Genomic DNA, 26,482 nt, shown 5'->3' on the forward strand with positions numbered 1-26,482 from the left:
CTGATTAAATATATTGTTATAATAACCAATACGGGGTGTTTGCTGAATGGCATATTGTATCACTATGAATAGGTGTCTTTATTCAAATCCACGAGCCTCCCCCGAGGGGAAGAAGACTTTATTGTTCTCCGGCGAAACTAAGAATATTGTATTGGATTGCAATGTCCTCTAATAATAATAATAATAATAATAATAATAATAATAATAATAATAATAAATCCGGCAGATTTACTTCTATTATTTTAACTAAACTCGTACTTTTCCAATGAAAACCATTCACTAAATTGTCTCATTGGAAGACATCTGAAACTTCCATAAAATAGTATATAATTGGTTTTACAGGAAGTATGTAAATGAGCCTTTTATAAACTCCGTTCAGCTCGCAAGCCTGAGTTTCTTTATTACCGCTCTGCATTTCCAGCACATATTCACTTGCGTCTTATATACCAGGCGGCCATCCCTCCAGTCATCTTACAAACGCATACCCTGCTCTTTCAACTTGTCCCAAGTGCGCTGACCAAGATCAAAGATTGTGCAAAGGTGTGCTTACCACCCCAATCTATTTCCAGGGGGAAAAAACGCAACAATAGAGCGTTTTATTTATATGTTAATGTGTAAGCGTTTTATTTCGTTGGTTTATTTCTTTCAGCGCTGTATTTCTGTCTGACCGAAGGTGCCCTAGTTCCCATACACACAATCCCCGTGGCTCAGTGCACTCCGAGCTCCACAATATCACAACGTCCGCAGGAAAGTATTATACTGTTCACGCTCCTTATCCTCCGTGAATGTCAAGATAACATACGAAAAATGCCGTTTCTTATCGCAATTATACGTCTCCAGCCATCCATCTGTCCCTCTGGATCGAAAAAAGTTACGAGGTAAACAGAGACAGGTGTCTGTAGTTCCTAAATGCGACATATAGTTCATTTCATCACACTCTAAAACAATAATTCACTATATAACGATGTTTTTTATGGAAAGCAGTGGGTGCGTCCGCGCGTCCGCGCCACCTTTTGCCTGCGACCAGCCCCCCAGCCCCTCACGCGGAGGGGGAAAGCCCAGCTCATGGGGAATGATGATAATGTTTTCTTTCTTCACTTCTGAAAGTGGAGTACTGGGCAGATACGGAACAGGAGACTATCGCGATCTCTTTTGCTTTTTCCATCAAGGAATAACTTGCACAGAAGAGTTGTCAAGCTGGATGAAGATCCCCCCCCACCCCCTGCCCAGCCGTCTGCATTTTCCCTTTTTAATTGTTGTTTGCATTGCATTGCATTATTGGTCGTATCTACTAATGCTGACTAATTTATGAGAATAGTTTTGTGGTTGGATCTCACTCCGGTACCATCAAGTCTACCGGGTTACCGACTGTTATATCCGAGCTTTTCTAACAATTGTTGCCGAGAGATTAAATACACATTATCGATCATAAAATGAACAGCAACACGATCGAAAAGGAGAACGACGCTAATGAATTTACCAGCCACGAAGAGGAGGTAATTGCAGTTTTGTTTTATTAACTTTTTGAATATTTTGCATTTTTCTTCACGTCTTAGTGCGGTATTGAGATAACAAGGTTGGTGGGTGCAGTAATGCTCAATGCAAAGTCAGTGCCTTTGTAGGCTGGAAACATAAAACGCTCCGTGTGCTTATTAAGTCAAAAATCTCATTCAATCTGCAGATTTACGATGTTTTAAAACTCATGCTTTACTTGTATCTTTCCAAAGCGTGTAATAATCCGGTGTTCATTTCTTTTGACTGTATCTTATCAGGAACGCGTTTCGCTTTAGATCATCGTTCTTTCGAATTACCGACTTTTCCCCGATTGATTTAATTTGGAATTTTGGATTCATGAAATCACTGTATGATAATGCAGGGGAAAAAAACAATGGTTCTGCTCGTCTGCTTTCAGCCACATAACTAGAAAATTCAGCGCTTGTCGAATAAGATATTCAAGCAGCTTTAAAAAGAAAGTTTAACTATTTCCTATAATTTAAACGCCTTCAACCTATATTATTTGTATGATGCATGTGTTATAGGGTATATGTGTGTATACATAAATATTTAGAGAGAAGTTGCTTATGCATGATATTGTGTGTTATTTATCTTCCTCAATATATCACAGAATATCTTCAGGGATGACGTCCCCAAAGCAAGGGCATGGGCCAGTGTTTTTAAAGAGAGTTTATGGGTTGCTGTATGCGCGTGACTGTGCATTAGACAGCATGTCTCCTGTGTGTGTGTGTGTGTGTGTGTGTGTGTGTGCGCGCGCGCGCGTCCGTCCTTTTTGGATTCAAGTTATGGGTAACATGTGAATTTAACCTTAAAACCTACAGTTCACCAGAGAAGTAAATACTACAAGCCGCAAATTAACTCCCAGTATAACATTTTTTGTGTGCGCGCGCACCTGTACCTATACAGATATACAGTTTGCAAAAAAAAAAAAAAAAAAAACAATTTCAGCGTAGTTGTCGACCTGCTTCTCAGCACCGAACACGAGACCATTTTCATACCTTTTTAGCACGAAATTCCGTTTGTGCGGCTGTGCAATTAGTCTGGTGTTTTTCAATACATATGGGCTATTCAGTTCCGAGTTACGCAATTTGCTCAGAATTAGGCGTAGCTCCAGTTTATCTGGAGGGATGAGAGATGCGCCTTTTCACTAATCCCTCATAGCTACGTGATGTCAAAGAGGTCAAATACTTTGATTACGTTTTAATGTTGTTTTTTTGTTTGACAACTTGCACCGTAAAAGAGGCGTAGGAGATGATGGGTGGCTTTATTTGGGTTTGGTGTTTTCAAAAAGAAAATTCATAAAACAAAGTAATAATTGGGCGCTAGTAGCACTCTTACGATAATTACTTATTTGGTGCTGAAGAAACAGCTGAGCTGAAATGGCTACTTGTTCCAGTGCCCATTTCTGTAAGCACTGATGGCTAATTTAAACAGTATTTCAATTGTATTCTTACTGTAGTTTTTATTGTCTAGCCAAACAAATTTTGGGATCTTGCATTATGTTCATTTCAAAGTAAATAATGGACAGCATACTACATAATCCTTTTTCATAAAAGTTTCATAAAATATTTTAATTAGTCATTCAGGGCCTCAGGGAATATTATAGCCAACCAGACAGTTGGTCTAATTACTTTTGGTTCATTATATGATGTTAAATATTCTCGTCTCAGATGGAGATTTTCTTACAGGTGGACCCAGTCTGTCATTTGGCTTCTCCCAGTCAACCGTTCACATCTGCCGGCCACTAAAAGTCAGGAGCTGAGGATGATCAGACATGAACAAGACTAGTGAAGTTACTAGCTTGGGTGTTGAGGCAGAAATTCCCTCTGCAGTAATAGAAACGTCCTTGTTGTTTTAAGTGGTTCTCTCGGCTTAAGAACACTGAAAAACATTTATGGAGAATTACCGTTAATAATTAATATTCGTTTGTGTTTAGACAAGCTGTGGGGGACCATGTCTTGTGCTGGTTGCCACGAGCCCCTAAATTAGCAAGACTTAATTACTATAAATCCCAGTAATTAGAAGCTACGTGTAATTTACGAAAAAGTAAATGTTACAGTCGTGCAAATTGCTTGTAATTGCTGCTGTGTCATGACACTAACAATAGCTGTATCATTTTAACATTCTTACAAATACAAATACTATCTCCTAATAATCAGCTTTGTTAACACCCCCCCCCCCCCCACACACACACACACTTGCAGCTGAAGTGTAAACTCCTTATGAGGAGGAATACAAGTACGACAATGGATATGTAATGAGTTTTGGTGTGTTTTCCGTTGGTTATTTTGCATACTGTTATTAGTCCGTAATTTGCCCACAAAAGACAGTTCAACGAATTGTATTTGCACGTGACTTTAAGATACCGCGCTTTTCACCTTCATTTAGAACTGAATTGTAAATGTAGCCCTGATCTTGTATGCAATGGTAGAGCTAAGTGCAAAAATGCGTAACGACAGAGTGTTCAGACTTTAACCTTAACATAATACAGACTTAACATAACCTTAACATAGCCTTTAAACCTTAACATAATCTTTCACCATGAATACAGATCATTTGGACGATCGGTTCATTCCCCCTATCATGCCTATCACATTGTTGGTAATACAATCATTTTAACTGACTGAAATGTTACGTTGATAGTTGCATAATGAAAGGTATCATCCCTAATGTTGCGTGTGAAATGAGTTCCATGAGCATCTGACTGAAGCAGTGTGCTTTGAAGCACCATGACTGGTGTTGGGTGCTTTTGTGCTAGAAATCATTGGATGGACTGAATGAAAAGGTTCTGCCCTGTTCATTTTGAGTCGATAATATCGGTGGTATCTTAGCATCTTGGACGGCAGGGCACTGGTGTTAAACTCTAGCCCTAGTGGACCGTATGCATTTGGTTAATATTCCAGCTCATTACCCAGGTGTAATTGCTTCATTGTGTAATTCACATGCTAAATTTTTGCCGTAATTTCTCCCTACATGCAGCGTAAAAACAGGCATTTCCTGAGAATGTGATGAAATAGATCATGAAACATTCTCAAATCTCAAAAATGGCTGAAATATTAAGTTAAGGCTAAATGAGAATAAGTACAGTGCCCTGAACAACTGATAATTTTGCATTATGTACTTAACAGTGGCTCTACATGGCGGTTAAAAAAAAAATATATGAAATTTGCAAACTGTATAACTTTCTGGATTGACAGGCCGCGGTGTGCCCTTTTGCTGGATATCTGCTGCACGTTCCTGGAGTGGTGGTATGGTCAGGAAGTGGAGGAAACAGAGTCGTTGTCATGATCTGCGCCCCCACCCCCCCCCCCCCCCTCCACAACATGGCCGGGATTATTTATAAAACCGTTGGGGAAATGTCATCTTATCTTGGCCGGTTGTCAGCCATAAGACAAGGAGTGTTTTCAGGCAACAAAACCATGTGATTAAGAAAACACCCGGAACATTGAACGGAGGGGGGGTTAGGTGTTAATTATTGACCGGTGGGATGAGAGCTATGCTACAGGCTGAAAAAATGGCTGCCGTACTGATCAGCGTTACACCTTCTGGCACCAAAGAGGTTTGCTCCAAGGGCTTTGCTATCAGTTCTGTTTAGCTTTGTCGTTCCTCAACAGAAAATGTGATGATATACATGAAAGGGGAGTGGTGAAGTCTGCGGGGGGAGCGGTCCCGACGTTTCCTGCAGTCCACGTCGCATTGCTGACACCGGCTGCCGCTCTCGTGAGACCTTTTGCGGTTATGAACTCCGTTTTCTCGCTGTAGTTTGTCTCTCGCCCATTTTCACTGGGAGACCACTCTTATCGTGCGTCTGCGAACGCTGACCCCACCCCCAAACCCAAAAAGCTGCCCATTTATGGGCAGGACAATCTAAACACTATGTAGTAAGCCTGACAGAGGTCTGATGTAGTTCGGTATGGTCCTGTGCAGTCCCCGGCCCGTACTCTGCAGGCCGTGACGAGTCATGCCAGAGGAGTCTTCAGCCACTCGTTAATTCTCCTTCCCTCCAGCAAACAAGGCATGTGGCCTGAGCCATGACTCAGGACACCTGGACCTCCTTCAGCAGCTTCTCAGTGACGCGGAGACGACCAGAAGCAGAGATTTTGCTTATGTTGACGGGTGTGCTGTAATGCAGCTGCTTGTTCTGTGATTCTTTGGAGCTGGTTACACTATGTTTATTGAGCGCTGTCATGCTCCATGTGTGTTTTACCGGGAAACTTCCACTGTGTTATTTTTCCAAGAGATTCAGGAGCTTGATGTGTCACAGACTTCACCAACAAGTATGACAAATTTAAATTAATAATCACCCCTAAGACATTGTTGAGGTTCTGAAAGCTTTGTAATGGTGCACTAACATGAAATCAAAATGCATGTGCGATCATTTGCCTTCTTGCACGATTTGAGCTTTATCCGCTATTAAAATCGACAGCTGGGTTCCCATTAATCATCCAAGGACTTAAACTGAGAAACAAATATTAACGTTTTTTTCTAACATCCTGTCCAGAAAACCGATCCCAAAGAATTTATCACGTACCTCTCTAAACATAACATTCCATAACCTCGCACTGATAGCTGACCTCATTTGTCACTCACCAAACCAAATCACCAAAAACACATGACATCCATCCACATTCAATTCTTAATTTTGTATTGGAAGTTACAAGAAAGGCCATACACACTAAAAGTAGGAACTTTCCCTCCTTAATGATATTGGACACGGAGTACCTGTGCTGTTGATTGTTTGTGTGAATCCATGGGAACAAGAGAAAGCAAAGAGCCTTGTGCCAATCAAATTTCATGTGGCACCCTAGGGACATAGCATGCTATGTCAGCACCCCCCACCCCCCACCCCAGAAGATGGTGCCCTAGGTAGCCGCTTGAGTCGCCTAATGGGTTGACCAGCACTGAAGAGTCATTCTCTTCAAAGATAAACAGTAATTACGGAATTCTATGGGTGGTGAGGCGAAAATACTTTTTCGATGAAAACGGTTGTTAAAAAGTACAAAGCATGCATTGTCTTGTGAAGGCGATTTGTGTAGTTGCCCTGAGAAACAGCTTATGACAGTGTCAAATTTCACTAGGTTTCTCTTAGTACGGATTGTAGTGATCGATATCGGTGTCATGGTTTGGGTGTTTTCGAGTGGTGGATCTGCTTGTTGTGGTCTGTTCGGATTCCTGCAAATTTTGTGGTAGGTCCCAAGATACTCGAGGTCTTCGTTTGATTGCCCATGCTTTGCCCCTATTCCTGCCACACTCATAGCCCCTACACTGAAGTCGCACAGATGAAGCCCCCTCCCAAGTCTGCAAATATCCCCATTTTTACCTCGCACTGCTGCGTTGGAAAGTACAGCAGACCTACAGTTCTGTAACACTAGCCACCATTGCTTTGAGTCCTCTGGGTTCGAGACACACTCGAGGTCTCCCGCTTTCCGCGAGTGTGTGAGATCACGCATCACTGAGACGACACCTGCAGTCACTGGCGATGGCCATATGCGTTCATATGCGGCTGATTGAAACAGCCCGTGGCAGGAGTACTGCAAAGTTTTCCCTTAATAGGATTTCAGAACTCTTAACTCGCAGTGCTTATAGTTTGCGGACCGTTGCCAGGTAACCGTGCTGTGGGTCTTGAAACTTTCGGCTGACTCACGAGGTGCCTGTTTAGTACCGCCTCCTCGGAGACTGAGGCCATAACAGGGGCCATAAATGGTAAATGATTAATAGAAGCTTATAGAAGCAGGTAACCAGAAGGAGAAAAATGTGTCATTTATTCTCATTTTTATGTGACGACATATTTTTGCAATGTTAATAGTCTTTACTTTGGTCTTTCGCTTTATTTTCTTTCCGTAGCTTTTGGTTTATAATGTTTACATTGCCGTTCTGTTTCTGCATCATGCCACTGAAACGTAATTTATTCATTATACAAATTCTTTCCATCAGATGTTAGGTTCAGCGTATTAGCTGCACAAAAACTCGACACTGGAAGTCACAACGGTCTTTACAGGGTGCATTTTCTGTGTTCATTTCTGACCGTTTACGTGTGTTCTTCTGTGTCTGGAATTTACCCTCTTTATCCCAAGACAAATAACATCCAAGGGTCCCCTCTTCCCCCCCCCCCCCCCAGCCTTCCCTTGGTGCTTGAGGAGGCGCGGAGTCGGAGTTCATGTAGCAGAGACGTAGATCATCGTGTAGCCGATTAACAGGGTCTAAGTACCAAAGCTCATTCTGAGTATGAGTGGGAGGACGCTTCATCTTTGACGACGATCTTCTTATTTCAACACTCGTAATTGTGTCCATGAGAGTATTCATAACCCATTCAGTCTCGCCGTGAACAGTTGCTGACTGAATAGTCGAGAAGCCTAGTATAGCTAGATAAATAATGCTCTGTGATGTGCAGTAAGTATCTGTGAGCGCACACCCTGCATATCTCACAGATACAATAAAAGCTCCAGTATATAAACGCGCCTTTTATTCAAGTCTGTTCATGGTGGATTTTCCTTATACCTGACTTTGTATCGGTGGTATGGAATGAACTCTCAACACTTACCAGAAAATCAGCGTCACTAGGATGTTTAAGATTCGGGTGATGTGATCCCGTCTGTATCTCTTTGTTAAGATGCGCTTATTGATGATTAGCAAACCTCTGTGAACTATTATGCTGGTGCATTGAAATGCGATGTAGGGGGCGGGGGGGGCGCCTTTTGACTCGCAGCAGTTTGTTAACGGTTTATTGGGAGGGGCCACCAAAGTACAATTACAGTGAAGAGCCTCTTCATCATTTCCTGCCTTTGAGTTTCAAGTTGAGTTTCAAAAAGCTGAAATAAAAAGTTGCCATAAAATACTCAGGTGTGACGATGGCCACATCTCCAGATGGCCACATCTCCAGATGGCCATATCTCTAGTACTACTCTGTCTGGTGAATAATAAAGCACATCTGAAGTGGCGAGGCGTCTGTGATCTTATTTCTATTTCATTTTTTGAGGGAATGAATGAGGAGGAACATAGAAGGAACATTGTTTCCCAGAGTTGCAAAATGATGTCACCGCAACCCTAATTGGTTAAATGTTTATGGGAAATGGATGAATGCTTATTGTGAACGATAAACCCATCCAAGTGCTCACAGATTTGCGTAAGCGATAGATGTGCAGCCTTTGTTTTAGTGCTGTTAACAGAGATCGAGGCCTCGCAGTACTGTTGTCTCCCCCAGTCAAAGTATCACTGACGTGCCGAGTACTCGGTGCATGTGACTCTCCGTGCTGAACTGGCCGGTTGAAAGAAAACCTTGTTCTGGATTTGCACTTTCTGCACCTGAACGTTCCACCTCTGTCTGGAATGGATTACCTTTGTGGCTGACTTCCTCAGCACTGCTGACGCGCTGTATTTGGATGTAGATGCCGATACGGAGGTGAGCCGAGGCCCTAACAGGGAACCTTTCGCCATAGAAAGGTTCATTGTTCTGGGGTAGTTAACAGTATCAGTTACTTCAGCATTCCATTGGTACTGAATAATATTTCTCCGAATACTCTCTGAGATCACTCGGCCCTCGCATGAAGAAGGGATCTTGGAGATGTAAACAAAGCACGATGATTTGGCCGTTCAGTCACGACCACAGGATTACACTGTTTTGCACAGAACGTTTTTTTTTTTTAGTGTCCACCTTGACATACTGATACCTTTCAGTACTACTGAGCTGTAAGGTAGTAGCTGATGGTGTTTCCATAGGAACCTGTTTGGTTTATCCATCCCATGTTTCAAATCACTCTTTTTGTTTTCTCCTCCTAGGTCAAAACGCTGTTTGTCAGCGGCTTGCCACTTGACATCAAACCTCGAGAGCTTTATCTCCTCTTCCGACCGTTTAAGGTAGATCCTCCCTCCGCAGGACTCATCCATACATCGTCGTCTTGTGATTTTGAAAAGTCACATTGAAGCGATCAGAGGTGGATACGTCAGGCCCGAAAAGTGAAAGTCCTGACCGAGATTTTGCTTCGACCAATCACTTGAGTTCTCTGTGCCTCTGACACTTTATACTCAACTGCTCACAGTTGCAGAGAACTCAGATCGTTGGTTGAAACAAAATCTCGGACTGGATTTCTACTTCCTGGACCTGAACTATTCACCCCCGGAAGCAATTAAAAGATTCAGTGCTGCAGCTGAATGAGTTGCAGAACTACATCAAGATAAAAATTTGTATGTTTTAAAAGTGAAGTACAGTTTTTTTTAAATGCATATTCGGTTAGTACAGCCATGTGTTTGTTATAAGTGTCTTTCATTAGTACTAGATGGCTGTACAAGTAAATGTAACATTGCTAGTGAAATGGTGATTGGTGTCAGTCTAACAGGAACAGTATTGCTTCTGGCATAAGATGATCTAATGTATATTCATGCCTCATTTAGAACCTTCAGCTGCTTCCTGGACACTTAACAACAGTTTTCTATTATTATCCCTTATAAATGAAAAATAAATGTTTTCAGTTTAAAGAAGGCGGTGGGACTTGTGAAAATCAGAACTGACAGATTTGCTCCATTTTATTTAGATAAGCGTTGCTATCAGTCGCTGAATTCTGTCACTGAACTCTGTGTTTACTGCTGAATCTCCTCCAGGGATATGAAGGTTCCCTGATCAAACTCACTTCTAAGCAGGTAAGCACAATGCCATGTATGCTGTCTGTCCTGACCACAATGTCAAAAGAGCACGCAGAGGACCTATAGCTAAGAGCAAGTCACACAGCAAACAAATTAATCTGTGCGATCCCGAGACGCTTAAACAATCGATAACCGGACAGGACTGTAGTTAATCAATTCTTGTAATTTGAGGAAAAGAAATGATAGGTAGGATTTAACAGGTCGGCAAGAAACTGACCAAAAATAGACGACAGACGAACCCGCTGACAGACCTGATATGTCAGTGACACTAATGAGAAGGTTAGATGAGTCTACACCACCGAACCGGATTGTTCAGGAAAACGGGGGCACAAGCTGCGTAATTCTAACAATTTCCTACCTTCATGCGTTAAAGTGACTTGTTTTGTAAAAGAAAATGTTTGTTGCACAATTTCTGTGCTGGACTAGATCGCAACGTTTTGTAAGTAACAGTTAAAGTAGCCTTTGCGAAAGTCCTTTTGTCACAAAGATGGCGAAACCCAGCAGTAATTAGACAAGACGACTCCACAACATACTTATCATGGAGGGACTTGGCATTTCCTTGGCCTTTAGTGTACTGACGCCCAGAGCCCCCCCCCCCCCCCCCCACCGGCTGCTGTGTCCCCCTTGAGTGTGACACGTGTAACCATGAAGGTCAGGAGATGACCGGGTGAATGAACTACACAGACCTGCCCCGTGGGGGCTACACCTCAGTATTCCTCCAAGTTATGCCGGACTTGGAAGGGGGCTGCAGTCTGAGCCGTCAGGAATCCATCCGTAGGGATTTTTTATGTTACTTAAAAAATATATATATATATCGGGAGGAAACAAATACATGTAAATTTATGAATCATAAATGTGATATTTACATTTATTTCACAGATGCTTTTATATAGCGAGTTTAGGGTCAGCCAGTCCCCGTATATGTAATATTTAATATATTTTCCTGCTTAGTTTTGTGATGAACGTTACTCTCCTGACTGGATCTGTGTACCAAACATTCCAGCTGCCGCCGCCTTTGCTGTGAGAGTCACGTTAGGTCTCCTAATTAACACTGCCTCTCGGAGGGAATTCGGCAGTGAAATCCTCCCTTCGACAGCGCACCAGGGTCATCCAGGGGTAATGAGATTAGCTCCGAAGAGGAGGCGGTTCTCGTGGGCGCCTCTCCCCTACACAGATTTGGGCCGCGTCCCTCGGATAGCTTTCCAGAAGAGATACCATAATACACGAAACGCAGAAGTTAAGTTACGCAGATGGAAACTAGATGCGTTCTGGCTGCCATAATTCGGAGTTATAAAAATCCGGCATTGCACTAATAAAACGGCGTTCGATTTTAGAAAGGATTTTTAGCCGTGTTTCGGTTGTATGGTCACCTTTATGAATTCCAGGGATTTTTCCTTCAGCACTTCCTGATCATTTCCGGCCAGCTAACTGTCTCCTCATGTAAATCATTTGTTTTTATTCTGAAATTGCTTTCGTGCCACAAATGCCTCCCTTCTGCGGGGGGCTGTATCCCAGCCTACTCTGCTCGCCCCTGGGAACTACTCACAGCAAGGGGGGCGTCTCCAGTAATTTTCTGGTCGCTCATATCTACACCCTATCAGTCAGTGCCCACACACAAAATGGACGAGAGTCACTGTCTGCCCTAACATTGCACAACCGTCATTGCCTCACATTTTCTTTGACGTGGATCTTTTTTTGCTCAGTTTTCTCACAATTTTATATTTTCAAATGTTTCAGGGTTTTTTCCCCATGTTATCAAACCCCATTCCTTGTCACTGTTTTATGTTTCTGAACAAAGGAATCAGTGACTCCTCGCAGTAGTTAAAAATAAAATGAAACCCAATACACACAGCAGACATCTTTAATCCAACCATCTTCTAACTGCTTGTTCCAGTCAGGGTGACAAGGGGTCTGGAACCTATCCCAGAATGCATAGGATGCAAGGCTGGGGTACACCTGGGTCCACGCCACAGGCAATTGGGAGATGTAAATTAGTGTAACTATGGTTCTTTGAGAACCAGAATACCCACAGGAAACTGGCATGACATGAGGAGAACGTGCAAACTCCGCACACCCTGAGGGGATTTGGGATTCGAACCCCCACTACTTTAATTTTGTTCTCTCCCTCCCTCTCTCTAGCCTGTTGGATTCGTCAGCTTTGACAGCCGATCCGAGGCTGAGGCGGCGAAGAATGCTCTGAACGTGAGTCCGCTCTCCTCCATCGCCGTCATGAACCCTGCTGGTGTTCTCGGCTCCTACAGCTTGGGGGGGGGGGTAACGGTGTTTGTCTGGCTGCAAAGGACGTCACTGAACATGCAGGGGGCTCATGTCAGCTGACGCGACATCACTAAGACCGGAAAATGGAAAAATATGATTTTAAAAAGTGCCCAGCAGGAATTTAAACAACCACGTCACAGGCGGAATTTAGTTTTGCTGTGTTTGTGAGACGCCATTGTCACCCCGTACTGGGGAGACAGAAAGAGTTTCTATTTGCCGTCACCTGGGCCGGCTGTTAGCTCGTCAGCCCCCCGCATCACTGAAGCGCTTCGCTTAGCGTTGTGGTATGGCCAGCACAGGCCCGGGCAGGAACGGGGCGCTCAAGGCACTGGTGTAGCCCGCCAGAGACGTACCCACATCCCCTAATCGCGTTTGAATATATTAATGTCTTACACAAAAGGCGTGCTTGTTGATGGACAGCCCCTGTCTAATGCAATGCAACTTGTAATAACCTGCAATGCTGATTAATCTACGTTTGAGAATTCTGCTAATTTAAGAAGGTTAACCGCCAGAAAGTGACTCTCCCTTAGACCTATTGACAGACGTTTCTTGTTTTTGTTTTTTAAAACTACATAATTCCACATAAGGTGAGAAATGGCTTCGTTTAACTGTGCAGCGTTAGATGCTATTTTTAAGCACTTATTTTTAGCATATCAAATATCCTAGCTCAAAAAAACGAACATTTAAGGCTTATTGTAGGACATTGATAGTAACTGCCTTTAAGACGAGTAGCTGTTTATTTTCCACGTTCATCCCTCATGTAGTGTTTGCACAGAGTAAATCCAGTGCATTTGAGTTATCTTTATAAATGCCGCTGTTGTCCTTCACTAAAGGCGACAGATCCTGCATTTATTTAGCATGGATTTGAAAAGCATTCTTTCCGAGGAGTTGGTTCTAAGATGCTAATCGGCATTTCCACTGCACGTAACTGGCACCAACCGCGTCTCCCCAGGGAGGGTTCCAGACAGATTATTACCTATGCCTGGGATGACATTTTGGATACGAAACATTACAAAAATGATACGCTTACCTAAACTGTGGTTTGTGTTTATTTGCGGGCACTCTTTGGCACCGTCTCCCCCCAGGAGGGGTTTGAAACCATTTAGTAGAAAAGTAAATTGTGGGGACAAATCTGTAGAGCTAAACCTAGCATTTCGGATTGAGCATCAAATCACCTCAAGAAGTCGCTCAAAATGTTGAACGTTGATTGTCCTGATTATTGAACCGGCTGGTCTACTACAAAATTTTTCCCAACTAATATCTGTTTGAGGTTCATCGCCATAGATGCTTTCGGGCTGAATGGGCGTTTTAGGATGTTCTAAAGCACGTAATTCCAGACAAACACAGCCTTTCAGGGGTGGTCAGAGGTCCCTGCGAGTTTTAGCACTCCGGGTGAGAAGAAGTTCACCAGTGCAGCTCCGCACCCTTAGATCTGCCCAAGGATTCATGGACCGAGCCCCAAAAACGTTTGGTGTCGTCTCGATGTGATCAAAGTGAGCTCTGAAGTTCAGTCCCCGGTTGAGATTCCCAGTCCCGCTCCTTGTTTAGGGGTCAGTCGGCCCTTTTGGGATGACCTCCCAGTGACCTCCAGCGGTACATCAGTGTTGTTTGAGGGCATGAGTGTCATATTACACCCAAGTGCAGGGAGGAAATGCTCAGGGATTGCTTGATCTGAAGAGCTGCAAGACGTTGAGACCTAATCCCCCCCCCCCCCCCTCCCCCCAAAGCAAAGCTCCACACCCCCCTTCTGCCGTTTCCCGCTTCACGAAATCTCTCAGGTTCTGGAGTGATAATGTTCAGATGGGTTTAACATGAATTCCTATTCATGTACGACAATCGGGTGACGGCAATCGCCTTTTCAAAACTCTTAACTTCCCCCCACAACTTTTGTGCTTCCCTCCAGATCCACTTTCCCAGCTACGATTTTTGACAAGGGAAGTAGGGCAAGTTGTTATTCACTGGGCTTGATCAAAAGAGCGATAGAGTTTGGTAAAGAATAACATTTTTATAGCATCTTTGTATACAACTCCTGTGACACAGAGGATGTTTTGTACAAAACTCATACAGTCGACATACTTCGTCTTTGAATCTGTACACAGATATTTATATTATGAACATGTATACAAGTTGGTTGACTTTTTAGATAGAAGTATTTAAATTTTTTTTGTTGCTCAGTGCCTACACTTTGCTCTTAAATCACTCTGGGCGTGTGGGGGTCTCTTAGACCTAAAGAGGGAGTTGGGGAAATACTCTCCAAGCTGTGTTGACAGGGATACATTTCCTGTTAAAATTAAAAAGGGGTATCTTGAGTAAACATGACGAATGTTTAGGGATTCTGTTGCATTTGCATGTTTTCAAACAAGTGGTAGGATGTGTCCACTCCAGACAAGCATGTCAAAATGTAAATAAATTGGGAGGTCGCATTCCAGCAGCCGATCACTCATGAAGAAGCACAAGGAGGAACCGCGGAGATCTTAGGAAAACAGCCCTGGCCAGCCGTCGACAGATAATATAAACCAAGAGAAGAGCTGCAGCTGTTTCACTAAACCCCGGCTGCTCTCAATGCATTTGCTTTCCCAGGCTTTTAATGGCAAATAAATAACTTATATCGGCCTGAAGTGTCGTAAGCAAAGGCTTATATCATGTGATTAATTAAGGAAAGGAAATTTTGCCCGGAAAATACAGTAGCGTTTGTTTATTTTTCGTAATATTCCATAATCTGTTTTTCACGTTTCTATTTACGTACTGTGCACTTTGTAATTTGTCTGCGCTGCGTTTACTTATTTGTACTATGTATAATGTCTTTGCACTTTGTATTGCATTATATTTACTTTTGTCTGTGTTATGCGTTATCCTTTCTGCTGTATGCACAAGAATATACCCCTGTGCTCAAATCTCGTTTATTATTTGTACATTTCTGGGGTTAGGGTTTGTGGAGTTATGGTTTAACATCCACCGGTGTGTTATAGCAGGATGCATTGTGGCCTGTTGGCCCTAAGATATGGATTAAAGTCTTTGCGTAAATTTAGCGTGTTGGGTTTGTGATCTGTTGGGTTTTTTTCCGGGTTATTCTCGCAATCTTGAGAAATGCCGTTCATGTGAACCAGGCACTAAGTTGCCCCTAGTGACAGCGTGCCGGGAATGATCCACCTAATCCCATGCACTCTGGAGATAAGGTCACCCTGACCGCGAATGGTTATCAAAGAAGGGTAGAGTCATACGGCTCACTGCTGCTGCCTTCATCTATCCCTCTTGCCTGCAGGGTGTCCGGTTCGACCCAGAAATCCCCCAGACCTTGAGGCTGGAGTTTGCTAAGGCCAACACCAAAATGGCCAAGAACAAGTTGGTGGGCACGCCCAACCCTCCCCTGTCCCAGCAGAGTGCCGGGCCCCCGTTCATCAGCAGAGACCCCTGTGAGTACTGGCGTCAAGGTACCGGCACCTCCTCTGCTGGTGGGGTCACCATCTCATCGGGGGGTGGGGTGGGGTGAAGTGTTGGATCCTGAAAAGACTGAAGCGTGCAGGTGTTTGATAAAAGTGAATTAAATTTGATGCGAATGGGATGCTTGTTAAATAGCTGAATAACTGAAAAATTCTTTCTGAAATTTCTCAGCCCACATTAACATCAATTTAGAAAATACGCCTGAAAAGATTTTAAAAAAAGGCTTGTGTTAGTTCTACGTACACAAAAATGTTCTGAGGGCAACATGAAAAATTACTGGTTCAAGGAGAGAACCAATTGGATTGTAGAGGAGGTGGGTCCAAGCAACTGGAAGAGGCAGGACCGAGAAATCTGATTGGTTGGTCCGGCCTCCTCTAGTTGCTTGGACCCACCTCCTCTACAATCTAATTGGTTCTCTCTCTGAACCACTTTTTTTATCCTGCCCTCAGAATATTTTTGTGCAAGTAAGACTCCCACGAGCATAGAAAGGACATAGATCATTTCTAGAGGATCCACATGGTTTACATCTTAATCTGGCAAATATGTAGCATATCGTCAATGTTATAAAACATGAAAACTGCTTGAAGTTCTAATTTGTTTTTCAATATGGGGATATCTTAGGATATGGCAAAATCATACCTTCCTGTGGATATTCTGCAGTGGGGTAGTTTGATAATTTGGCAACACTTTGTTACTCAGCTACTACTCAAGTACAGGATGCATGATGAGCAAACATTGATGTAAATAACACATAGCTTCTGGATAATTAATGCTTTAAGTAAGAGTGTACTACTACATTTGTGTACGCCCTCTAGTAAAGTGTTACCTGTGATTTATTTTATTTTTTTGTAGCAGATATTTACTTACCTAAACCAAAAAGAAATGTTGTCATTTCGGGGTTGAGAGAATTGCTTTAGCTTGGCTAGCAAAGAGTGAATAAAAGGGTAAACGGTATTATACATCTGATTTTACACCGATGTTGATTTCAGCCTGTTCAAGCCAGGATTAATCCTTTTTTTCGGCAGGGTATTAAATGTCCCTGATTAGGCTCTTTCTTTCATTATCATACATTTGAGCCTTTGATATTTGATAAAGGAAGATTACATGTATTCTTCTATTTATGGAGCACTGCCATAGTTGGTGGGTAAGGCCTTTACTTGGGATTGCTTTATCCAACAGCGTACTGTAGCCAAGGCATGTAAAAACAGATGAAGTTATTATTAAACATAAAATAGTGAAATTAAATACAGGCAGCGCCCAGGCTAAGAACACCCAACCTACTGCTAACGAATGGACCACACTATATTAAAGATTCTGATGAAATACGATAGTCATAACTAACGCTAACACTGCTTTGTGACAATCGGCTCCAGCTGTTCAGTACAGTACCATATGTACTTTTATTGTAATTGTATTATTATTGTTATTATTATGTATTGTGTTATTGTTCTGACTGATCTACGAATTCGCATTAAGACAGGCTTAGGGAACCGGATGTCGTTTTTAACCTGGGGACCACCTGTATGAGACATGGTTTTAACAACTTCCTCAAACCTTTCAAACATTTAACGGTCAAAAATAAGCTTTCATTTTTAGCAACCCTGGTAGTTTTTTAACATTAGTTTTAGTGGTTTTTGTACTGACATGAAATCAACGTTGACTACAGAAAAACAAAAGCAATAAATTACAAATTGATTGTACAGCTGGTTTTATCAAGTGTCTGTTTGGGTGGCATTTTAATTGAGGGCGCAAATTATGCAGTAGTACACTCTTACTTAATGTTTTAATTAACCTGTAACTATAAGTGTTAGTACTGATCCCATGTTTGTTCGTTATTAATCAATAATGTACTTTATGCAGGACCTATATTAGTTCATGATTTGTTCTTGAGTAGTAACTGAGTAACAACGGTATTTGTGCCCCCTTAAGTAAAATGTTATTTTGGACCAAAATCTTTTATTGCTCAGAGTAGACAAACAAACAACTTGGTTTTTTAAATATAGATGCACTTTTTCCCAGGAAATTCTCTTCCAGCTGACTGAGCTGCCGGTGTGACATCAGGGGGCAAGAGTCACGTTCATGTGCTTGTATATTATTCATATTATTCATGATTTTCCTGCGAACTGAGGCTCAGATTTCATTACATTTTCTCTTTTCTTTTCACAAGCATCCCAACTTCAATGCAAAAATCAGTTTTAAATGTATTTTTGTTCCTAATACCGATTGTTAGTGATTGTAAACCCAGCTTAACAATATCACAATTAACTGTGGTATCCTGATTAACAGTTTTGGCACTTTTAGTTCATGAAATAGACATGAACGTTGTAAGAGTGGAATGTTTATTTTCTGAGAACGCCCCCGTGTGAGAAGCGACCATATTTGCTGGGCTGTTTTCTCAATGTTTCTCTGCGCTCTGAAAAACATACATTGACTCTGTTTCCTAAAATGTAGAGTAAATCGAGTATTTATTTCAGTATGTTTATGAGACGAACCCCGCAATGTGCCATGTCTACCTTGCAGATAAATATTATAGTAAGTGTCGAGTAAACAGTGTAAGGCTGATTACAGATAGGTACAGGATATTCTGCGGTGGAAGCACATAGCTGTGTACTTGTGCGCTACGTAATGAACTTCTGGCAGGAGCCCCTCACCAAGCTAAGGACCTTCTCCAGAAGGATGTAAGTAAGCAATTGGCCTTACCCATGATGACATCATGGCAGTTTCGCGTAGAGGAACGGCAATTTTCTGATAGCGCGGCTCTTCAAGCGTAATGAAATGCTTGCCACCGATAAGGATAATTCATAATTCCGATGCTGGTAGCATGTTATCTTGTTCCTTTATGGGTACTACGTTTTGGTGATGTGTTACAGGCCTGGTGAAGTGGGCCATATGGGCACATGCATTTGGCTACCGCTGGTATTCGATTCATCTTTGGTGTGGCCGTGATTGGACTGTAGGCGGTAACCCCAACCAGAATGGTGTACCAGGGCAGGAAATGGAGATCCCAGGCTGGAAGTTAGCATGAGATAGGAGCCATGCTATGGGGCTCGTCCCCTTCGCATCTGGTGTCGAGATGCGTCCATCTGCTGCTGTTCCGAAGGTTTTTTCGATGATGTCGAGTTGTCGATGAAAAGCGCCGAGAAGGGGACGTGACGAAAGGCAGCCAGAGGGCACTGGGGGTCTCACGTCTCGGCTCGCTCTAGCGTGCCCCTCTCCCCGGAGGTCTCAGTCGGCCCCCCCAGCTCTCAGATCATGCTTTTCCGCTGAGCTGTAACGGGAGTCGATAATTGGGAAATGTGCGGATTCCTAATTAAACGGCCGGGCGGTGCTTGGAGACGTCGGCTACGCGTTTCATGCGAACGAGCCCTGGGATGGCTGGCCGTCCGTCAGCGTGCCGTGACGGAGCCCTGATGGAGACGATTGTCCTGATAATTAATTTCTTCACTGGTTGCTCAAAGACTTCAGAGCCTCTCTGGCTGCTTTATGCCCGTCTACTCTGTTCACCAAGATTTCTACATTTCTTATTTGGCACTTTTATGCAAAGCGACGTACAGCTGAGATAAACAGGGTCGGATAGTAATTGTGCGTAAAGGCCCTCGGTTAAGGGCCCTAGGGTGAAATCACTTCGCCAACCTGGGATTCGAACCAGTCACCTTCTGATTTACGGCCCAACATGCTAACTCACTGAGCCACACAGCATTCCCATGAGGACGGTCTCTTTCCATTCAGGCCTCTTTAGTGCCGGCCTGATTGTCCCCAGGCGAGCTGAAAGCTGACACTCTCCCTGGGTCCTGCATCCTCTTATTCTGTTTTTCAGACGAACTCACGGTCCCTGCGCTTTACCCCGGCAGCCCTGACGTGTGGACCCCGTACCCCCTGTACCCCGGGGAGCTGTCACCTGCCCTTCCTCCCGCTTTCACCTACCCCTCTTCTCTGCACGCTCAGGTAATCCCCCCCCCACGTCCTGCCGAACGCTCACCGGCCCCCCAACAGGTCCTCTCCGCCATGCCCTGCTGCCACCTCCTTCCCAGTCACGCGCACAGCTCCACCGCGCCACCTCTGGGATGTCATGTGACTAGCACCAAGAGCCCCCTTTTATTTAGGTTTTTACAGTAGCTTGTTGTAAACTTGGTCATCTTCACAACAAGCAACCTTTTTTTTTACATGTTAAAATCTGCCTCCCCTTTCCATGAGACACTTCATAGAAAACTCGGCTTTCTTTGAGACAAACGTTCATGGACTGAAGCCATGTTCTTCTCTGTAAGTCCCAGGAGTGTGTGAAGCTCCTCGTTCAGCATCCTGCTAAGGTCAGGCGAAACCTTCTTCACCAGGCCCGTCTCCCCGAAGGGGGAGAGACTGGGGCAGCCAGACCCACCCAATCAAAAACTTAGTTCACCCCCAAGGCTGGGCGACTGCCAACCAAATCAGATTTTTTTTATGTAACTTTTTTTGTTATAAATGGACCAAATAGGGCAGATTTTTTTGAACGTTTACAGTCAAAACCCCGCCCTTCAGGGAATCCTGTGGCCCACTCCATATCACAGCACTGGGCCCCATCTGTGCTGGCAAATTCTCATTTTTTCCTGGTCCATGCATCACGGCTGGTACTACGGCTGGTACTACGGCTGGTACTACGTACGTTTAGCCGGTAGCCCCAGAGCAGCCCACTGCCAGACCCACCGCGTTTGCTACTACGGGGCCGTTTCACCTTTAGTCACTGTTAGTTCAGGTGCTTCTGGTTGATTTTAACGCTAAGCCACGCACGCCGAGGATTCTGGGCTAAAGCACCGCATCGCATACAGTTATGCTCTTAAGTTAATTTAATGTGACATTTCCAAAGGGGAATCGGTGGCAAACTTGATAAAACGGCAACAATGATTTCACCTTTAAATGGAAGCATGATTTTTGTTATTCCACCATTGAATAAACAGTGTGTGGATCGACACAGGTGACTGAATGTCCTTTTGTTTGCATGTGCAGTGCGGAGGGGGGGTGGGCAGGCCTGTTGTTTGACTGTGGGGGTGGTTTCAAGAGGTGTTTTGGCTTGCTGGGCACCCCTCTTCCCAGACACAGCTGGGGGGGGTGGGACCACAGGGATCACTGGTCCTCAGCCAGGTGACTCAGTGGCTGAGCCCCCACCCCGGCCTTCTGTTTATGTCTCTCCGCGCTCGTGTAGATTCGCTGGATCCCTCCCGCTGATGCCGCCCCCCAGGGATGGAAATCGAGGCAGTTCTGCTGAAATTGGGGTGAGTGTTCGGTGCCAGACCGCTCTGCTTCGCACAAAATAAACACTCCGCTTGTCAATTCTGCGCCCTTAACAAGCCAACACTTTCTAAAACACCCCTTACGTTTTCTTGTTTTTTTACGTAGTGTTAGTGTGGTTCGTAAAACAACACTGAACTGGCTTCTAACACAACAAGCAATGATAAATATAGTGTGATCGTACGCCATTAGCTTCTTGCTAATGGTTTCCTAATTACAAACCTGGTTTCTCAAGCTAGTTCTTTATTATTTCGTTATATTTCTGATATAGACTGCTAGATATCTATTAGAGTGGATAACGAGAATCTGAATTAGATTTTTTAGGCATATATGTTAACCCTCATCAGCAATTCAGCTTGACGCGGCCCTTGCATGGTGTTTGCATTTTAGCTACCGTTGCTTGTTCTTTGCCCGGACTCCGCCTAATCTGTATGACAGAGTATCTCTTCTCTCTGATCAGAGCTTTAGTGGTAAGGTCTGTGGCTCTCCGAGAGTCGTAGCTTCGAGGTTTGGCGGGACGGGGATTCCATGATGAGCGTCCCAGATGGGGAAGATTAGCCAAATTGTTAGGAGTTCCTCTGTAGCCCTGGGACAGGCCATTCTCATTAGGGAAGGAGTCAAGGAAACGGACATTAAGGGTTAACAACAAATGGGTCTCCTTTTCACCAGAATTGAAGTCCCGCGGGGGCCGCAAGGAAGCCGTTTTTGGATTAGAGCAGAAAGCCGTGGAGACTTACGCAAATAATCACATTTCTTTCAAGAATGCGGGGGTCTTTCCTGTGGTCATCCGTACCCTTCCCCGCTGCGCTACCATCTCACGATCAAAGCTGTTTTTCATGCATCTCTCCAGGGAGATAACAGCACATTACCACATGGTTGGACCAATTCTTTAGGTCTGCCACAGTCTTCGGTTAAGTCACAGCAAACGAGGGTGACAAGTCGGCAGTGAACATGGTGCAAACAGGCTCGCCTTTGCAGACCATCATTATTGGCATTCATTCTTTTTCGCTATCAATCATTGCGCTTTAAAGCCCATAAGCCTCAGCTAGCTAACTTAGTCAACAGAAGTAGACTTTCCTAGCACCGACAGATATACAGTGTCGATGACGGCTGCCATGAGCTTTTGTCGTCAGCTAGCTAAAACTTGGAGATACCCGTTAACGAGATGAGGGAATATTCGGCTGGGGGGTTGTGGCTGGCTTCGGTGACACATCAGGTGCCCGCGAGGCGTGACTCCATTACAGGGTGTGAATTGCAGTTATAGCAACTGTCGTTTGCATCCCGGCAGGCAGGCAGATGTGCATTGCCGAAAAGATTCATATGCTACCTAGCTTATTGCAACTAACGGAGGAATTATTTATTTTCTCAGCATATCAGTTTTACTAAAACTGTTAAAAGGAAAGTACAGATTCATCATTTTTTGTAATTCATGTAACTGGATGTTTTGCGGTTAATGTCGGGAAATTTGTTTTTAGTAAACAATTTTAGCTGTTCTCATTTACCTACAAAACTCTACTGAGCAGCATGTGCTGAAACTTAATAGCCTCAAAGCATTGTTTTCCAGTAGCTGTTTTTCACCTCGAGTCTTGGGCTGCTTTTATGACCAAGTGATATAAGCCGAGGGACCTGCAGGAATGACTTCCCACACGCTGAATCTCCCACGATCCCACGTCCCTTTCAAAATTTAGAATTGAGAATGGAAGGCATGACCTCACAGTTATGACGCACGTCTACATTTGTCATACCTCGTCCTTCATTAAAGGAACATTCTGTTGAGGGTATGAATGAACATTTGGCTTTATATCTCAAAAAGAGGTCGAATTTATCCTGGAGGAGACGACAGGTCATCAAAATGGTTAGAGATGAGATTTAAGAATCTTAGTTATATTAAATGTAAAATTAATTTATTAAAATTATGTGTATAATGTTGGTACATTATACATATAATTAACCCTAACCCGCTATGACTGATTATAGTAATATTATTTACTATATATATTAGTACCTGCTGCTGGAGTGAATTCATCTCCAAAGTAACCACCGTTTCTGATCATAGAGCTGCTCACTGTCAGTTGGGATGAAATCTAATGTCCTGGCAGCGAGGGAATCTCTCGTGGGGGGTGAATATTGAACAGGAGAAGCTTACCCAGCATGCTCTGGCTTGCCCCTCCCTGAGAGGCTCTCTGGGCTCAACCGAAGTCCCTCACCGCTGTCGATAACCACTGATGTTGTGAAATCGGACACGTCGGTAGCCGTTGGGCAGACCCTGGGGGGGGGAGCAGGGGAGGGGGGGTGCAGCCAGCTCCTGAGTTTGTCACCCCACGGCCACTCTCTAGGGTCCTGATGTGTGATGGTGGCAGCAGCTGGTCTTGATGGTGTTGATCCGAAGTCAAACTGGGAGGATATCTGACCCAGTTGACAATACTGTTGGTAAGTTTGCACGTTTGCCATTTTGTTTTTTGTTTCCGGTAGAAAGCTACGATTTTTAGTCTGATTAGTCTGTCGCTACTGGATCTGAGTCAACCATGGATGTGAGTCACGCATGCGTCAGCATCGAAAGCCGAATTCAAAAACAAACTAAAAAATTAAGTTAAAAAATAAACTGAAAACTAAGAGCAAGCCAAGTACAAAAAGGTATACGGTCAGTTCTTTGCCAGTGTCAGTACAGATGAAGATAATCTGTCATTTTATGAACATTTATGCAAATACATGAGATGGGTCTTTACTGTCTATAATTAAGGGCACAGGTTTGGAAGATGGTTTAAAGTCCTTTGTTAACTGAATAGTTTAATACTTCAATAGGTTAGCACAGTTGGCTCAAATTCCCGGTTGACTCAGACCTTGTAGTGATACTCTATATTATAGTTATTTCTGTCCACCATACAATACTCATAACTGAGTTATATATCCAGACGCAAGATTCTGAATTTTTAAAATCATTCTGATGTGATAAACAAGTTGCCGATCCCAGGAAGGATGTACTCGTGCCACATTTGACCTCATAAAGTGGGTTTTTTCATGCCTTCGCTGAGTCATGGCAAGAGGCAAAGGCAGGAAGCCACCAGCCGACTCGAAGCGTGCAGCCGCAGAACCTGTTACCTCGTGCCCCCGGCGTGTCGATTAGCTGCAACGGGGCCCAGGTGCGGTTTCCATGGTAACCTCTCTGCATGGTTCTTGCAGGCAACGGGTCCCTCTCTGGAGTTCAGGACCTTCAAGACCTCTATCACACATCTCCCCCACCCCCCCTCCCCCTGAGAATGCCTGTACCCCTGCCCCTTTTATACAGTTACACGCTGAAAGATTACTATTGTTATTATAACTGTTGTTGTTGTTTTTAGAACTACTATTAAAATATCACTCGAAGCATAACTTTGCCAAAACGATGCTGTACATTTTAGGACATTTTGAAGAGAAAAACAAAAGCAAAAGGTATTTTTGTATGAAATTGAGATTTTCGTCGTGTTGTAATCGACCCCATATTTAAATGTTTCCTACGACGGGAGTGCAGCTACTGAGTGAGTCACGTTGACGTCAGTTGAAAAAGGGATCGGCTCGCACACACGAGACTCACGGGCATCCTGATCCAGCGTAATTCAGGCACGCTTGGCTGCAGTTCCCGTACCGGAATCCTGGAAATGACCACCCAGGGCGTTCAAGGAAATGCCGGGGATCGCCTGGGAAGCCAGCAAGCAAACGGCAAGAGGTACATTTCCAGAAGAACGCACCGCGACGACATCGGGAACACGTGTGAGAGATGGTACACCACCTGTACCGTTTAACGTAATAGGACTTTCCACTGTGTTACTGGAAGATCGAGGACTGGACCAGACAGGACTGGGTCCACAACCTCTGTCTCAACTCACAAGCCATTTTTAAACAACTGCCCCCCGCCCCGAAGAGTAACCTGATTTGGAAACATCAAGTCATCGGCATGGTGGACCTCCTTTTGGCTGACAGGTTTATGGATGCCGGAATTAACCGTCTTATCTGCAGGTGTTTGGTTGAGGCGGTCTGTGCCTGTGGAGGTCTTGGCCGGCCCCGGTGAGCATGTGGCTTGGTGCGGCCCTTCTGGTCAAACGGGCATCAACAGACAAAAGTCGTGCAGTCTCTACTCAGCCAGATAGCGCTTTAGTGGAAATCATTGTTTTAGCATCACGGGGGGCAAAATATTCAGTTCCTTCATGAGGCGTGCCTTTCCTGTCTCTCTGAAGTCACCGTACCTCACACATCGGTGTGCGCAGACCTTAAAATAACTTCCCTGTATTTTTAGACTTGAACTCCCAAGCAAATGTTCATTTTATTTGTTCCATAATAAATAACGACTCAGATCAGCTGCCAAAACAACTCCGTGGAGCTGCTCTGACTTCTCACACGGACTCGAGGACGGCGCAGCACATACGTTTTGTGGAGTGCCATCAAACAACTTTGCCAGAATAAGAAAGCTATTATAAACTGCGTATGAATTAGATCTGCCAACTTAAAACCTTTTACTACAGCTAAAATGATCAAGTCAGGAAATCTGTACATGAAGCTGTTAGAACTGAGTCCTAATTTGTTTGGCTCTTTGGGGCTGTGACTGAAAGGTGGATGGATGGATAGAACTGTGTCCTGTAAATTAAGAGACAATCGTTTGTCATGTGTATGTCCAGATTTTTTTAAGCAGTAAACAGTTTCCAGCTACTCCAAGCAGTCATATTAGAGAGGTCATGATTGGGCCTGTATAACATGGGATTTTTTTTTCTTTTATCTAAACCAAAATGACAAATAAAGATGCCAGTTGCAGTAGCTTATAAAGGGTCATCGTGGTTACTGGTGTCCTTTGGCCTCGAGTTTGTTTTTTTCCCCTTGAGGGAAGAGGGTCTCTTCTGGCAATCAGGCTTGGCCTTCCATGGCTGGGGATGGACATATTCTGACAGATTCGATTGAAAACTACCCCAGAGGGAAGCTGCTTCAACTCAAATGCTTCAAATCACTCCAGTGTAATCACAGATGAATTTTCTCTCATTTTTTGGGGTCATGTACATCCCCCCCCCCCCCCCCCCCCCCAAAGGGCATTAGCCCACCCAGTGACAGCTGGCTATGCGGGTGACCCTAGGGCACATATTCCGGGTTCCCTGTAGCTGTTCTCTCCAAAGAGACTGTAGGAGAGTAAATCTGATCTGATGCATTTATCCCAGCCCACTCCGGGAGGCAAGGAAAGCTGCCATCTTAATTTGGTGCACTGGACTCTGCTATTGCACTGACATCAGCTATCCACTAGGGGGCAGCGCCAAACGATCAGAAAAGCCTCGCCCTATATTAGGTCTTTTCCGTGCATTCGGTTGTTCCGTCTCATCTGGGGGCTGCAAGC

At 44.0% G+C, this 26,482-nt stretch overlaps 1 protein-coding gene across 2 annotated transcripts; it reads left to right on the forward strand.

Annotated features, from left to right (window-relative positions):
• Window positions 1-1,028: 1,028 nt before the first annotated feature.
• On the forward strand, window positions 1,029-25,930 carry LOC125720802 (RNA-binding protein with multiple splicing-like). 2 transcript variants are annotated; one of them, XR_007385575.1, is made up of 9 exons: window positions 1,029-1,496; window positions 9,292-9,369; window positions 10,111-10,149; window positions 12,292-12,354; window positions 15,692-15,842; window positions 19,688-19,815; window positions 21,047-21,116; window positions 23,469-23,562; window positions 24,313-25,930. XR_007385575.1 is itself a non-coding variant. In XM_048996685.1 (8 exons), exons 1-7 carry the CDS (start codon window positions 1,434-1,436, stop codon window positions 21,107-21,109), a joined length of 585 nt encoding a protein of 194 aa, XP_048852642.1. In that variant the 5' UTR covers window positions 1,029-1,433; the 3' UTR covers window positions 21,110-21,116; window positions 23,469-25,930. The 2 variants fall into 2 exon arrangements, 1 of the variants encoding a protein (XP_048852642.1); XM_048996685.1 differs by having other exon boundaries at window positions 23,469-25,930.
• Window positions 25,931-26,482: the final 552 nt, after the last annotated feature.

Source organism: Brienomyrus brachyistius, chromosome 25 (assembly GCF_023856365.1).
Source record: "Brienomyrus brachyistius isolate T26 chromosome 25, BBRACH_0.4, whole genome shotgun sequence".
Taxonomy (NCBI): domain Eukaryota; kingdom Metazoa; phylum Chordata; class Actinopteri; order Osteoglossiformes; family Mormyridae; genus Brienomyrus; species Brienomyrus brachyistius.